At 42.2% G+C, this 16,051-nt stretch overlaps 1 protein-coding gene across 6 annotated transcripts in view; it reads left to right on the top strand.

Moving 5' to 3' along the window:
- LOC104926245 (collagen alpha-1(XVIII) chain) overlaps positions 1–15,258 on the top strand; it is a 30,682-nt gene extending 15,424 nt beyond the window's left edge. For 3 of the 6 annotated variants that reach the window (XM_019260814.2, XM_019260820.2, XM_019260816.2), the window contains exons 2-43: positions 1,152–1,693; positions 2,569–2,649; positions 2,730–2,789; positions 3,513–3,588; positions 3,990–4,049; positions 5,405–5,550; positions 5,631–5,648; positions 5,758–5,964; positions 6,039–6,065; positions 6,155–6,217; positions 6,302–6,385; positions 6,468–6,518; positions 6,599–6,730; positions 6,860–6,913; positions 7,312–7,356; positions 7,468–7,524; positions 7,801–7,932; positions 8,252–8,317; positions 8,403–8,429; positions 8,509–8,607; positions 8,699–8,734; positions 8,909–8,992; positions 9,154–9,186; positions 9,276–9,311; positions 9,404–9,463; positions 10,158–10,235; positions 10,370–10,405; positions 10,505–10,558; positions 10,695–10,766; positions 10,851–10,916; positions 11,009–11,039; positions 11,188–11,241; positions 11,328–11,362; positions 11,456–11,578; positions 11,656–11,803; positions 11,894–11,958; positions 12,237–12,365; positions 12,454–12,486; positions 12,568–13,098; positions 13,187–13,384; positions 13,483–13,592; positions 13,710–15,258. In XM_019260814.2, the coding sequence (XP_019116359.2) occupies positions 1,152–1,693; positions 2,569–2,649; positions 2,730–2,789; positions 3,513–3,588; positions 3,990–4,049; positions 5,405–5,550; positions 5,631–5,648; positions 5,758–5,964; positions 6,039–6,065; positions 6,155–6,217; positions 6,302–6,385; positions 6,468–6,518; positions 6,599–6,730; positions 6,860–6,913; positions 7,312–7,356; positions 7,468–7,524; positions 7,801–7,932; positions 8,252–8,317; positions 8,403–8,429; positions 8,509–8,607; positions 8,699–8,734; positions 8,909–8,992; positions 9,154–9,186; positions 9,276–9,311; positions 9,404–9,463; positions 10,158–10,235; positions 10,370–10,405; positions 10,505–10,558; positions 10,695–10,766; positions 10,851–10,916; positions 11,009–11,039; positions 11,188–11,241; positions 11,328–11,362; positions 11,456–11,578; positions 11,656–11,803; positions 11,894–11,958; positions 12,237–12,365; positions 12,454–12,486; positions 12,568–13,098; positions 13,187–13,384; positions 13,483–13,592; positions 13,710–13,923 (4,253 nt within the window). In that variant the 3' untranslated portion in view covers positions 13,924–15,258. The remainder of the gene's footprint in view (positions 1–1,151; positions 1,694–2,568; positions 2,650–2,729; positions 2,790–3,512; positions 3,589–3,989; positions 4,050–5,404; positions 5,551–5,630; positions 5,649–5,757; positions 5,965–6,038; positions 6,066–6,154; positions 6,218–6,301; positions 6,386–6,467; positions 6,519–6,598; positions 6,731–6,859; positions 6,914–7,311; positions 7,357–7,467; positions 7,525–7,800; positions 7,933–8,251; positions 8,318–8,402; positions 8,430–8,508; positions 8,608–8,698; positions 8,735–8,908; positions 8,993–9,153; positions 9,187–9,275; positions 9,312–9,403; positions 9,464–10,157; positions 10,236–10,369; positions 10,406–10,504; positions 10,559–10,694; positions 10,767–10,850; positions 10,917–11,008; positions 11,040–11,187; positions 11,242–11,327; positions 11,363–11,455; positions 11,579–11,655; positions 11,804–11,893; positions 11,959–12,236; positions 12,366–12,453; positions 12,487–12,567; positions 13,099–13,186; positions 13,385–13,482; positions 13,593–13,709) is intronic. The other 3 variants (XM_019260815.2, XM_019260818.2, XM_019260819.2) reach the window with 3 other exon arrangements.
- The last annotated feature ends 793 nt before the right edge of the window (positions 15,259–16,051 follow it).

Consider the following 16,051-nt stretch of genomic DNA (forward strand, 5'->3'; position numbering starts at 1 on the left):
CGTCACCCAGTTCAGTTAGTTCAATGAGAAGATTGATACCACTCTCAATCTGTACATTAATTACTCTGGCAACAGGGGATCATAACTGACAGCATAAAGAACGGACGTTGTATCCGTCATGTCACCCACAGGTTTTCTGAAGGCTGAATGACGCCTGGTTGCTCAAACAAGCCATCTGTAATGGCACCTATCTGTCAATCAAAGCATCCAAGCTGTTAATTATTCATAACTTTAAACCTAATATAATCTGAACAGGTGAGTTGTATATAAATTAACCCTCAGTACAGTTGTCAAGAACGGGGAAATTAGCTATAGAGACCAAAACTGTTTTTTGTACCAGGCTGTGAATTTTGACATTTTAACATGGGGGCTTATGGAGACTGACTCACTTCTGGAGCCAGCTTCAAGTGGACATTTGAGGAACTGCAATTTTTGGCACTTCCTGTGTAAGCTTGACTTCACAGCTACGGATGTTGCTGCTTGAATCCAACAAGCTCTCTTACCCCCTTTAAAGCCCACTGTAACAATGGCGTACTGTTTGACCTGTGGTCTAGGTTTGTGGTTCCCGAGGCAATTTAAAACAGTTCATTAACGCCCTGTAGTGACACCCCATGCATTTTAAGAAGTTTTAACACATCCTATCTCGTGTTTTCTCTTAAAACATGTCAAATTTAACCACAAAAGGATACATAGGGATCTACGATGTCTTCTTAGAGACTGATAAAGCATTCTGGGTAATTTCTTATCCAAATGTTATGCTCTGAACTGCTAACAAATTAACAGTTTTCCTTTCCAAAGAACTTGTGTTTTGCTGATCATTTCTGTGCTTTAGACTGGCTCATGCTGCCTTCAAGTGTACCTCATCAGCTCCTACTTCTGAGTCATTAATTTAAAGGTTTACACACATTTTAATGGTGTTTTGGGAGATATAATAACAAAATATGTTCTATATTGAAAGTATTTCTTGTTGGCTTTGCTATTTTGTTATTAGGTCAACAAATATTTGACTTCTCTAGCTTATGTTTGCTTGTGTTTGGCTTGTATGCACACTTAATTCATGTAGATCTGCGCTTGAAGGCGACTCCTGTCTAATTTTTTTCTTTAAATTATATAAACTTTCTGACTGAATCTTAATTTCCTGTCTTCTCCAGCGGAGAGCGGCCTTTCTTTGCTCCAGCTAATCGGAGACCCTCCACCAGATGATATCACCAGGACCTACATGCCGACAGGGCAGGTCGCCTACACCTTCACCCCTGATGCAGTGTCAGGTCAGCCAGCTTTGGCCCACGTCCCCAACCCTTTCTATCGCCACTTCTCCCTCATCTTCAACATCAAGCCTGCCACTTCCGCCGCTGCCGTCCTCTTCTCCATCACCGATGGCGCCCAGAAGCTCATGCACATTGCCATCAAGCTCAGTGCGGTGCAGTACGGCCGTCAGAAGGTGCAGTTCTTCTACACCGAGCCTGACTCCGAGGCCTCGTATGAGGCGGCCAGCTTTGACGTGCCAAGTATGGTGGACACCTGGTCTCGCTTCTCACTGTCTGTCTACGAGGAGCAGGTGACTTTCTACCAGGGCTGCGACTCGGAGCCACAGGTGATGAAGTTTGAGCGTTCGCCCGATCCCATGGAGTTTGACTCGGCGGCAGGGATCTTTGTGGGTCAGGCAGGAGGAGCCGATGCTGACAAGTTCCAGGTAATGTTATATACATTTATATATAGCGCTTTCTAGTCCTCTGATAGCTTAAGGCACTTCAGTGTATCTTAGACTTTGGAAAATTCGAACATATTCAATGATAAATATCTTGAAAATATTCCTATAGTCTGACAACTTCAGCAGCTTTAATGAGTAAATTTACTTCACGACTGTGTAAATGGTCAGTTTTATAGACTGCATCATGTGTATATTAGAGATGACAAAAAAAATTGAGGTTCACACTTTTATTTTAGCAACTAGCATTTGGAAAAGAAGGAGCCATAAACTCCAGGGTACCAGCAGAGGAAATGCTCGAGTAGTGAAGAGATGGTTGTTCATCACATTTCTGACACTAATGCGTGAAAAACAGCAATGAATCCTCCTCCAAATGTCACCCACGGGACCCGGAAAAAGTCAGAATAATACACAATGTGCTAAAAGAGCAGGTGTGTGAGTGTGACCTCTTTCTTTGGTTCAGATCTGTCTTAATATCTCCCTGTGGCACCTCACGGCACGTTCGGGTCACAGGCAACAGGAAGGGCAGACTTGACCCTCCTCGTTCTTGTAAATATATTGCTTGCCCTCTGACCTTTGGCTTCAGGCACCCATGTGAAGGTCACATGGCTTTTGAAGTGAAGATTTCTGCAGATCTGTTCTATTCTTAGCAGCCAAAATCACTTAAAAATACATTTTCAAAGGCACAAACGGGTCTTTAAGGCACAATATCCTCATTTGTCAAGCACCATGAAGAGCTTGTATCGAGGATTTAAGATCTTTCGAAGATGCTGCTGAGTCATTTCACTTAGAGTATTCAGAGACAGCTACAACCCTCACGCTGGAATAAACTGAATTAATGTGTGTTTGTGTGTTTGTAGGGTGACATTGCACAGCTGACAGTGGTGGGGAACTCTCGGGCTGCAGAGCGTTTGTGTGACGACGAGGACGACTCTGACGCCGTGAGTACTTATATATTGTTCTTTTGATATTTCAGTCAAAGAGTGTGAAGATTTTAGTGTAACATCTCTCTGTCTCAAAGGCCTCTGGTGACTTTGGCAGCGGTGAAGGCGACAGGAGACAGACGGGACAAACTGTGAAGGTCAGTCTGTATCTGCTCAACATTAACCTGCAGTTATTAGATATAAAAGCACATGAATGAGCATCATTGTTGCAGCAGCTTAGAGCGAAGTGATGGCGACTCGCAGCTACTTAAAATACAAATGCATGATTTTAAAAGAGAACCTGCAGGTAATTGTACAATAAAATCATCATGATCTATTGATACACAATAAATAAAATGATAATTTTAATAAAGAACTCCCAGCACTAATCAGCTCCAATCATGATCAGCCAATCATATTGTATGAATTGCTTCTCATTTTGCCTTTATTTCAAAATAAAAGCACACTGTTATTCAAGACATCTTCATCCAGGATCAGCAGATCAAACTGTGTGGACAGGATTATTTTAGCCTCATTTAGACCACGTTTGAAGGCGCAACGTGCTAACGATACAGACTTGATTCGAATGCCCTTATACAGGCATATGTTACCTCCTCTCCAACACTACCAACAACTGGACATGCTAAATCTCTATCCCCCTTCTGTGCCTCTGAATACACCTGACAAGAATGAAACTGAATGAATAAACATGTTGAACATCGAGCCGCGAGTAGCTTGCATGCAAAAACGTTGCTCGGAGCAGCTTGAGTTCACTGTGGAAATAAATCAATGACAACTTTTGATGTGGGGCGTTAAAGTGTGGGTATTTATTCTGGCATGTTTGGCTGCAGATGTTTTAAACTATCCTATTCTTCTTCCAGACCACACCTGCTTCCTTCAAGCCAATACCTGAACCCCCTGTGATAACCTCTCAAGGAACCAGACTCAAAGAAACAGGTAAAAAAAAAAAAAAGCTCATTGGAAGAACTTTTTTGCTGCCAAGACACTCAACACTGCAGAAAAAACCTGTCATGGAAGTTTTTAATCATACAGCAGCTCCTGCCAGAGAAATGTTTGTGTATTTGTGTAGAAATATGTGAATAAGGGTGCTTGTCTGGACCTGAAAAATGAGTTTTGCTGCAGGGTTTGTGTGATTTGACACTGTTTAGTGCCCCCAGGTGGAGAGTCAAAGAAGTAGAGCACTAAATAAATTGCTAAAAAAAAAGGAAAAGGAAGTTCACTTTGGGTTTTAATCTTTAAAAAAAAAAAGGACAAGCTTCCTCTTCCAAATAATCCACACAAGGCTTCACATTCCCCCGCTCTGCAAGGTAAAGTTGTGTTTGTGTTGTCGACTTTAGATGACAGGTATCAGCCGCCATCAGTGGACCACAGCCGGCCTGGATCACCAGGCCCAAGAGGTGGGTCGCTGTAGGGGGTGAAAAGGATCAAGTCACGCCTAGGATTAGGATTAAGTCCTAATCAACATGAGGCCATCCTATCGCTGTATAGAATGAGCGCTTGTGTCTCCGGCTGCTGTTGTTTCTTATTGTGTTGGAGCTGGGCTGTGCATGTTGGTGAAGGTTGTGGTCGATCTAAATGATTTAGCTCGGAGCTTCACGAGTTTTACAGTGTGATGATTTGTTCCGCTAAAGATAAACAAATTTGGGCCCTTCAAAAAGTTTTGAATCTTTCCTTTATTAACATATGAAAACATGTTTACCATGCTGATGTTTGGTATGGAGACAGAGAGCTACACACACCACAGGCCTTACATTCCCAAAGTGTGAGGGGCTCCTCAATGGTGCAAATGAAGATGTCATGAAGAACGTGACAATATATCAGGCTAAAATCTAAAATATTTAATAAAGTTTCCACTACAAGGAGGTTGCAAACCACCAGAGTACTTAATTCAGTTCCCATAATAGTTAGGAGGATTTTTATCAGTCCTGCAGGGGGTTGATTACTTGATTGAAGCTAAAATATATAGAGACTTGTTCGACTAGTTTATTAATCAATTTGTTCCTAATTACTTTTTAAAAAACCCCAAACAAAGAAGAATGTGTAAAAGTACAGGTCCAATTGTACTTTCTTACTGTAGTACACATGGAGAGGATGAATTCTGCAATAGCGCCCTCTGCGGATCAGAACAGATAGCTGCACTGCTTCTCTTTAATGTGTCCACTAGGTGGTGAAAGACGACTGGGAGAGCCACAAACTTTAAAACTGATGAGAACAAACCATCTAGTACCGTTTTTATTTTTTTACTCCTTGCTCTTCGTGTTTGCATGAAAGGTGCTGTATGAATAAAAGTTTGTGTGTGTGCGTGTGTGCATGGGTATGTGTTACAGTTAAATGGTCTTTTAAACACATTTTGTAACATTTTATAGAAGAAGAGCTTTTTGCCAGGTGGGGAATGGACCAAAATGTTGTGGATTCATGAGAAAAGTACTCGCCCAAACTATAAGATATGGATATATTAGAGTATAATGAAGAGTAAGGACACAGTTTGTGGTAACAAGATGGCTAAACCTCTTAATTATACCATCAGATGTATGTATCTGTCTGCTAACCCAGTTAATTTGTTCTTTCCAATGCAACAAAACTTCCCAGGAATCTTGTAGTTGACACTTGAGGCGTCCCAACATAAAATGCGTGGTCATTATGTGTATTTTCTTTGAGCATGCTGGAGCTCGACGCTATCCTCTGCATGAAGCTCTGAAGTCTCTAAACTTGTTTTCTTAACTTGCTAATGCTAGCTGATGTCACGTGACAGGTCCTTCAGGTCCCGGCGGTGCTAAAGGCGAGAAAGGCGACAGAGGAGAGAAAGGCTCAAAGGGGGACACGGGCCCCGTAGGGCCGAAAGGAGAGTCTGGATCCAGCTCTGGTTCTGGTTTCTCCTCTCAGGGTGGTGGACAGAAGGTAGGAGCTCAATCTGTGTATCTTGTTGTGTAATCAGCTGCTTGAAACTTCATCTTTGTCTTTTTTTGTCTCTTTTTCAGGGAGAAAAAGGTGCAAAGGTATGCAGGACTTTTACTTTTAACAGAGTGTTTTAATTATCTGTGGCTGATGAAGGAAGAAGAGTCAGGAAAGGAGGCTGAGTGTCTCTTTTTCCTTCTTCCTCATCAGGGTAGTTCTGGCTTTGGATACCCCGGCAATAAAGGCGACCGTGGGGCTCAAGGGCCTCCCGGGCGCCCTGGTCCTCCTGGACCTGCAGCTGAGGTGGTTCGACTTGGGGATGGCTCTGTTGTGCAGCAGGTGTCTGGACCTTCTGGACCACCGGGACCACCAGGATCAGCTGGAGCACCAGGACCTGCAGGAACTGATGGAGAACCTGTGAGTACAGATGGTCTGAGAAAAACTTTTTTTTCTTTTAAAAATCACTCACTGATCATTTCTTGATCTTTCAGGGCGATCCAGGAGAGGACGGGAAAGTTGTAAGCATCTTTGTTTTTATTGAACAGATTGAGATGTTTCTATTTTTTAGATAACTTGTCTGATGTTGTTATTTTACTCTTATTTCCAGGGTCCTCCTGGGCCACATGGTACCCCAGGAAATCCAGGAACTGCTGGTGCCAAAGGCCAAAAGGTTGTAGTGAAGTGTAATAAGATAGATGAACAACTATATTGTTGTTTGAACTAGTGTTATATTATAACGTTATAACATTTCCAGGGTGAAATTGGATTTGGTCAACCAGGACCTAGAGGTCCCCCTGGTCCACCAGGACTTCCTGGACCTGGCACCGGCGACCGCCCAGTATGTCCACACTTCAAACACCCTTTTCTTTATCGATTCAAGACACATTGTCATTGTGTTTGATTGATTTATCTTTTGACAGACATTTTTTGACATGGAGGGCTCAGGATACCCAGACTTGGACAAAATCCGGGTATGTTGACATTTTTAAAAAATCTAACAGCTTGACTCTAGTTTTTACAAAACATAATCACTTTGTGATTTGTTATCCAGGGTCTACGTGGTCTTCCAGGTCCCCCAGGTCCTCCTGGCCCTCCTGGGACTTCAGTTGCAGTAGGACCGAATGGTCCAGTAGCCTACGGACCCCCTGGTCCACCAGGACTTGATGGAGCCCCTGGTCTACCGGTGAGTATCTTCAGTCTTTGTTTGACTGCGACATAGTATGTTAGAGTTAAAACAGTTTCTTTAACTTGCTAATTGACAGAAAATTAATTGGGAACTGATTGTTTATGTGTATCCTGTCTGCTGTTTCAGGGCCCTCCTGGCCCTCCTGGTCGACCGGGTCAAACAGGACTCATTGGAATGAAGGTGGGGTACTTTTAAGTAGAAATGATCAGACATGGATGGCTTTACTATTTAAGGTTGACCTGATAGGAACACTTTCAATTTAAACACCAGTTTGTAAGGCTGTGTAGCGCAGTAGCCATTTAGTTTTGCATATATTTGGAGATAAACCAAAGTATTGGACACATTCTGGCTTGATGATGGTACTAGACGATGAGTTAATGATGAGCACTCAAATTTCATGCCACTCTGTCCAATAGTTCTTGAGATTTAGAGAATAAGAAACAGAAATATGAACCTTGTGGCGACGCTAGAGGAAAAGTCAAGGGATCACCAAAGTCAGTAGGATTTTTCCATCCGGTGCTTGTTGAGATATTTCAGTAAGCTGAGCTGCTAACATGGCCGACATCTTTCCCCTCCAGGGTGACAGCGGTGAGCTCGGTCTTCCAGGAGCGTCTGGAGAAAAGGTACATCTTTATCTTTGGAGGTCAAATAATGAATGTTACGCATCATTAATTATGACAAATTTGTGGCGGGTGCTTCCAGATACATTCTCTGCTCCATGTTTCTTCTTCTAGCAAGTGTCGCAAGACTTTTTCAACGGCCTGCTCTCTTACTTTAATCCATTCTCTACGGTGTGTAATGGGTTCGCAGGTACTGGGGGGGTCTCTGCTTTGGTGTTTTCCTTCCTGTTTTCTAAGTTAGTTTTCCTCACTTTCCCACCTAATCACTCCAGTTTCTACAAGCTTAAAGCTGCAGTGTACGTCATCAAAGCCTTCTGTTTGTATCGCTAAATTCAGCTGTACCTCTTTTCTTTTTTTTGGCATCATCCACTTTCCCTCAGTGTCTAACTGTCCCTGTTGAGTAGTTAAACAAATAGACATCATCTCTTTCCCTCTTTCTCACCTCAGGGTGCTCAGGGCGACATAGGAAAGACAGGTACACCGGGGCAAACTGGGCTGGCAGGGCTTCCAGGTCCCATGGGACCAGTTGGACCACCAGGACCCCCTGGGCCACCAGGGCCACCGTACGGTGGTAGTTTTGTGAGTAGAGGTTAAACATATACATATAGTGGAATAATATTTAATGTAATGCCACCAAATACATGTACTGTGATTCTTATGGTTAAAAGAAGGCTGCTTTAAGTTGCAAAGAAATGGTTTGACTGAGTTAAGACTCCTTAAAATGCAGCTTTGGGTCATCTTCTTTGATTGAGAAGATACAGCCACAGGATGGAAAAGTTTGAGATCATTAAAACATCCATTTTAATTGCTTACCAAGCTAAATTTTCTCTCATTGCAACCACATTTGTAGGAGGAGGATCATCTCCCTTTTAAACCCTCTTCTCCTCTCTCCTTACAGAGTAACCAGGATGGTTATGAGGTGATAAATGGCTTACCTGGAGTCAGTGGCGTACCTGGACCACAGGTACCCATACGGTCACCCACATATGAGCTCCCTGACCTTCTCGTTATCTCCTGACTCATGTTTTCCTCTTCTCTTGTCTTTCCAGGGTCCACCTGGTATCGCAGGTCTACCTGTAAGTATTGCTTTAAGTTGTACACAATATGTTTGTACCATTCAAGTCCTTGGAGTGAGTATTTTATTTTGACTTCCAGGGTAAGCCAGGTTTGCCAGGCAACCATGGAGACAAAGGAGCAGAGGGACCAAGAGGACCTCCAGGGATACCAGGTCTTGATGGGTTCCCCGGACAGTCGGTGGGTAGCCAGATTGCTTTTGTATATCATGTGATATATCTTTAAATTAGTTGTTTTCATGGCTCTAATCCATTCTTATGTCCATTTTTAGGGTGAAAAAGGAGACAGAGGAATGAAAGGAGAGGCGGTGAGTTACGTACAAAATCTATAAAACATTTTATTTGCAATATGCTCTATGAAACTCAAGCACAGATGTTTAGCAGGTATATATTTTTTTTATTTAGTATGTTAGCATACTAACATTTGCTAATTAGCACTAAATGCAAAATAAAACTGAGTCTGATGTTTATTTGTGTGGCAGGGTCAGCCAGGGCGAGATGGCGGACCACCTGGACCTCCAGGGCCTCCCGGACCTCCAGGACAGATCATCCACCAGACCAGCGATGTGAGTCACAATTTTAACGTAGAGAGATTGAACATGTAAAATGAATGACCCCCATTTAATCACTAAATCACTCTGCTTGAGTTACTCATCACTAACAGTCACTGCCTGCTGAGTCATCTGTTCACCTCCGCACTAACGGACCTAACTTTGTCTTGCTGTAGTTTAATGACGTATATTGGACCGAAGGGTCGCAGGTGAGTCGTCCCCTAACCATGAACCTCACTAAACTTAAAAAAAAAATCTCTTTTTTCTTCCTCATGTGTGAACATTCTCTGTTCTTTAGGGGGGAAATGCCGTTCCGGGTCGAGCTGGATTCCCAGTATGTATCACAATCATTAATCACACAGTTCAGTTCAGGAGTCTGTATGAGGAAACAGAAGGAGGTCAGTGTGTTCTGTGGTTTGGTTTTAGGGGCCCATGGGGCCAAAAGGTGATAAAGGAGACTCAGGACCTCCAGGATATGCACCTAAAGTAAGATAATCCACATTTTGATTTTCTATTAATTTACCATTTCACGCACTAAATATTACAAAAGGTTTCATATAAACATGCAGCCCAGAGACCAAAATGAACAAAAATTAGACAAAAGGTTAAAAATGTATACAAATAAAACAATAAAATGTAAAGAATCAATCAATAAAATAGTATGAATTAAAAAAGTAAATTTAATTGATTAAATATCTGTAATTTTGTGATATAATTTTTCCTTTACTTTCTTTGCCTTCTCATTTTCTTGTTCACAACTACATATATTCTAATCTTGAGACAAAAAAAATTTAAGATTTTAGTATTTTTATTTTGTTATCTTGAGATATAAATCGTTTTATGTTCCTTACTATCTTAAATTTGACGTCGTATCATCTTCAACTACATGTTGGAGGATTTATAGGAATAATAAGTTCTTGTCAGGTTAAAATGAGAATAGCATCTTTTTTTTCCATCTTGAGAAATTCGCAACCAGTTCTTGGCCTTTTGTTGCCACCAGTGGCAGCCGCTCATGGAGGAAACTCCCTGACATCACGAGATAATAAAACAATAATATTAAATCTCAGTATTTTCTCACTATTTTCTTACTTTGTTTTCCTTTTGTGCTATTAATTTAAGATTAATTAGTTTTTCCAGTGTTGGCTCTAAACCTGTGAGTTAAACTTGTTGTTTTGTTCAGGGACAGAAAGGAGAGCCCGGCCTCGTCATGGGGCCTGATGGGAGACCTCTGTATCTTGGTGGCCTGGCAGGACAGCCGGTAAGAAAACCTTTATGAATGACTGTACACAAATTTTGCATCACAACTCAAATAATATGACATGTAGCATACTTTTATGCTCCTAGAGTTTAAGTGTCTACAGCAAATAACTAAAAACAATGTCGAATTTACAGGGCGAGCAAGGACCGCCGGGCCCTGTGGGACCTCCAGTGCGTACCATATTTTAATTTACCACATATTGATTAATATGATATTAGGTAAGCTAAAAGCATCAAATAAGTATAACAAACCTGGATGAATATTTTCAGGGTCCGTATGGTCCTTCAGGCCAGAAGGGAGAGATTGGGCTTCCAGGTAGACCGGTAAGTGCAAACATTAATGACATTATTACATCAGGTCAGTTTTAAAGTGGTACAAAGTCCATACTACCATGAGGAGTTCATAAAGTTTTAATTTTAAACTTCAAATGACTTATATAACTCTGGATGTTTATCGCAGGGTCGACCCGGTCTGAACGGTGCCAGAGGAGAGAAAGGAGATTCGAGCACTGGATCTGGATATGGTCACCCCGTGAGTCTCACTGATTTTGTCCCATTTGCTTCTTTATGATCAAACCATCAACACCCAGGGTAATCTATATTTGTTACACCCCAGGGTCCTCCAGGTCCACCAGGCCCACCTGGACCACCTGGACCTACTTCTCACCTCGACAGACACAGAGTGAGTTGAAACATTCAGGGTTCATCTCACGCCTGTCTTACCTTTGTGTTGCCATTAATGGATGGAAATGATCATGTTTATTTTAATTTCAGGGCTATGACGACCACTCCAGCTATTACCCAGGTAAATTCACTTCATATTTCAAATGCCGCGAGTGTAAAGAAAGGTTTGATATTGTAGGAAAATCCACTTGTAGATGAGAAGATTAATACCACTCTTATGCCTGTGTGTCCTTAACTCACTACGTTGTTGTTGTCTTCTTGTTTTTAAGCTGTTAAAGGAGAGAAAGGTGATCGTGGACTACCAGGGACACTTGAAATTCCAGGTAGACTCACTTTGTCTGTGCACGTATGTGCCAAAAAAGCTTAAAAGTAGACAAATTCGAAGTATGGCATTTTGTTTCTGATGCAGGTTACGGGTCGAACTTTGACATTTACACTTTGAAGGTAAGCCTCGACTGTACAAGTATGATTTAATGGATAATTTTATAGTTATACTGTGAGCATCTTGTTGATGTTTCTAAATGTTTATGTATCCAGAATCAGATGAAAGGTGATACAGGCAGTCCGGGCGTAAAAGGAGAGAAAGGAGAATCAGGTGGAGGGTATTATGACCCTCGCTATGGAGGAGCAGGAGGACCACCAGGAGAGCCAGGACCTCCTGTAAGATCACACTCAAAACATATAAAGTCAATTTATACTCAAAGAAATCAAAATTAAATACTTTTATGTCCCATCAGGGCCCAAAAGGCGACTCCATTATTGGCCCTCAAGGCCCTCCAGGGCAACCTGGTCACCCAGGAAGAGGCTACGATGGCCAACCCGGACCACCAGGTCCACCCGGACCTCCTGGACCATCCTCATCTGGACCTTACAGGGGCACACAGAGTGAGTTATAATCATAAAACACAACTAAATATTCAAAATAAAGTCTGTTCAGTCTTGTCTGAGCTCATTTCACTGCCTTTTAAATGACAGCTATCAATATTCCTGGACCACCGGGTCCACCTGGATCACCTGGACTACCTGGACACTCCTCAGGGGTCAGAAAACTTTGATTCTTCTACTTTATTTCCTTAATCAAGTTCATATGATATCTTTTTCTGGAGCTTTCAGTCACATTTTATCAAGATCAAGATCTTATATTTAGGTTTACATACACACAGAGTCCACAATGCATGCAAGCAGCTACTGTGCATGAAGCTTACACTAGTTCACGGTAATCTATAGATACTTCAGTTTGGACCAACATGGTGGACTCAACTGGCTGACCTTTATAAACATGACACTAACAGCGTTAAGTGTGCTTTTGTGTTTCTAGGTTACCGTGTTGGGATCTTATGATATCATGACAGCCACAGCTAGAAGACAACCTGAGGGCTCTTTGGTGTACATTATAGACCACACAGATCTCTACTTACGGGTCCGAGATGGAGTCCGTCAAGTCCAAGTATATGTTCACTTTTTTTTAGCACATAAATACTTTGATGTCTCAGGTTTCTTGGGTATACTTACAGAGTTGTATCTTATTTTTTCAGCTCGGGAGCTACATTCCTTTGCCCAGTGTGGATGTGAGTGCACTTTGCCTTTTTTATCTTCTTCAGATTATATGAAGTTCCCCATTTTAATCCAATTTATGCACCTTTTTTCAGGCTAATGAGGTGGCGGCTGTGGTGCCCCCACCAGTCGTCCCCTACTCCCCGGACCACCGCTCCCACACTGACACTACACATGAAAACCAGCCACATCCACACCCGCATCAGCCACATACTGAACCGCATCAGCCACATCCACACCCGCATCAGCCACATCCAGAACCGCATCAGCCACATCCAGAACCGCATCAGCCACATCCAGAACCGCATCAGCCATATCCACACCCGCATCAGCCAACACACCCAGAACCTCATTACCCATCAGACCCTGATCCCAGATACCCAACAAACCCTGATCCCAGATATCATCCTGACACACGGTATCAGCCGAATCCTCGGTACCCAGAACCCACAGATCCGAGGTTTCCAAGCTACTCAGATCGGATAAATCAACCAGATGGTAGGTCTGTCAATACAGCCCATGAACGCCCTACATACCCGGTCACTCGCTATGCAGTCACTCCTCAGAGAAGACCACCACCTCCTGTGCCCGAGACTCCAGTCCACCATCATACTTCAGGTCCAGGGGTAGGAAAACTTTTAAACCATCATACTCATGTCTCTACTCTATGGTTTATTGTAAGAGTAAATATTAATACTGGGTGTGTCTTTGCAGCTTCACCTGATCGCCTTGAATAGCCCTCAGACCGGCGCCATGCGGGGCATTCGCGGTGCAGACTTCCTGTGCTTCACTCAGGCTCAGGCCATCGGGATGAAGGGAACTTTCCGAGCCTTCCTGTCCTCCAGACTGCAAGACCTCCACAGCATTGTCCGCAAGACTGACAGGGACCATTTGCCAATAGTCAACCTGAAGGTACCCAACAGAGTTTTCAACCATTTAAAGGAATTGTTTGACACGACAGGTAAACAAGAATAAAAATTAACTCTGATATTATGTCTCTTCTTTGTCAGGATGAGGTTCTGTTTGACAACTGGGACGCCATCTTCAATGACGGCAAAATAAAGGACAACGTGCCGATCTATTCATTTGAAGGCAAAGACGTTCTCAATGACAACACATGGTGAGCCAAAAATCATGACCTCCTCACAATGACACTGCTTACATGATGTTGGTAGCACAGTGGTGCTTTAAGGTAAATGCTAACCTTCTCACAATGACATTGCCAATTTCAACCCAGGCCGGAGAAGATGATATGGCACGGGTCAACCGCCGTCGGGCAGCGGCACGTCGACAGCTTCTGTGAGACGTGGCGCGTGGGTGTGCAGACAGTGACCGGCATGTCGTCGCCGCTGCAGAGCGGCAGCTTGCTCCAGCAGAGCGCCAGCAGCTGCACCAGCTCCTACGTTGTTCTGTGCATCGAGAACAGCTACATCGGCCACGCCAGAAGATAGACACACACACACACACACACGTAACACTTGACAAAGGGAAATCCTAAAGCAGTCACACACTTTTATCTATCTATGCACCGTATGTGGTGCATTGTAAATAGGTTTTTTTCTTATGAATAATTAGTTTATGTTTGTTAGCCCCTCCTATATGGTGCTATACAGGAATATTCCACCCGTTGAACCTAAGTTAAGCTCAGGTGACACACAGTAACAAGCCCTCCGGCAGCCATATTGGAAGTCCATACCTTCTTAAAGGCAACGATGGCCTTAAAGGTTGACTGTGCTTCCAAACGTTTTGTTGTCTGTGAACATAAATGCTTAATTTCTTTGCTGTTTGTGACTTCTTAGCTAGCAGTTATGTTGACGCTAATATTGAAATGAGCAAGAGAGGAACACAGTTGGGCTAATTCCAGAGACACATGTTGTTGCTGTTATATAATATAAGTCTTCAATCTCTGGAAAGATTTGTCACACAGCAGCTCAGAAAAACAACCTGACCAGAATAGAGGAACTAAACTGATCTCAGAGAGACTGTGATCATACGTAGAAATGACGTCTGAACTACAAGAAAAAAAGGTAGTTTTACATTTTCTTCATGTGTTTAACCAAAAAAAAAAAGTGTCTTGAAAACATTAACATACCAAATGCACAACTCAAATACCTGAAAATCAGTGTTAATAATGGTTTCCTGTGGCTTTTTAAATACAACATTTAGTTTTTATCTACAGTATTTACCATTGCTGGAGGTGAAAATGGAGTCAAAGCTGTTGAAATGGTGCGGTCGTCAACACGTTATAGCAACCAAAATGCTAAGATAAACAAGTTAATGTTTATGAAATGTATGTTGTTGTTTTTTAACTTCTTCTCCTTTACACTGATGTTATCTGTAACCCATAGCACTTGAGTTAACTGTCTTACACGGGAAGATATTTTCAAATCGTATTTTTTAGCAGTAACAAAGGGATATTTATTTTTTATAAACTGTGCATTTTCTAGTTCAGCTATAATGTGTGATGTGAATGCTTTCACAAAACAATAATTTCCAAACCCTACACAAAGATGCGCAATGCTTAGGATTCAGCCATAAATATTTGTCGATGCACTGTTGCTTTTTATTTGTTTTTCGAGAACAGTGAATGCACTGCAGTTTGGGTTTCAAACGTGGAGAACAGAGTGACGTTTTCATGTACTAACAGTGCCATAACAAATGCAGTAAGTTTTGTATTAACTCCCAGCAAGTTAATTATCTGCTTTTTTCCCCCTCCTTGTGTGAGCAGCATTTTGAAATGGTGCATCTCATTGAATAAACCTGTGTGGAAATTGTTGTGAGTTCTCAGGTGACGTGTGTGGTGCCTGTCTTTCTGTATTCGTCGACCACTGGTTCTCAATAGATAAATATGAATGACCTATCTGCAATATTGGTATCTTTGGGATCTACAAATGTGTGTGTTCATATTTGATTGAGTTATGTGCCCCGGTTGATGATTACCTAACCAGCTACCTACACAGCTGAGGCTCATTTGTTCATAAGTGTAGACTTAGATCTGTTATTGACCGTAAACCAAGGCCAAGTTCAAAGTGCATTTTAACCCTAACCTGCCATTTCCTGTCTGTGCCTTTAAAAACACTGAAGTGTCCACTCACTGTGTAGAAAATGCTGAAATTCATTACAAGTTTGATTTAATAATCACCAGTGATGGATAGTATTTAAATCAATTTACTTAAAATTAGCAATATCACAGTGTAGTCCTCATTTTTACTTAAAGGCCCAGTGTGTAAGACTTAGGTGGCTCTGAAATGGAATATATAATATTTTGTTGAGCCTTTTACATCTACTTCCACAGAGTCTGCCATGTTGAACCACCATGTTTCTGCAGTAGCCCCCAACAGACAAAACAGACTCTAGATAGTTTTTCCCCATGTTTGGCATGTTTCTACTTCACATTTGGTAAGAGAGACTGAGTGGAGGGGGCTGCAATTAACTTCACATTTGGTAAGAGAGACTGAGTGGAGGGGGCTGCAATTAATCAAGTAAGTAACCACTAGATGTCACTAAACCCTACACACTGGACCTTTATGTTAACATAGTCAAGCATTTGCAACAAAATCAAAATCAAAAGTACGCAGA

Source organism: Larimichthys crocea, chromosome XIX, assembly GCF_000972845.2.
Source record: "Larimichthys crocea isolate SSNF chromosome XIX, L_crocea_2.0, whole genome shotgun sequence".
Taxonomy (NCBI): Eukaryota; Metazoa; Chordata; class Actinopteri; family Sciaenidae; genus Larimichthys; species Larimichthys crocea.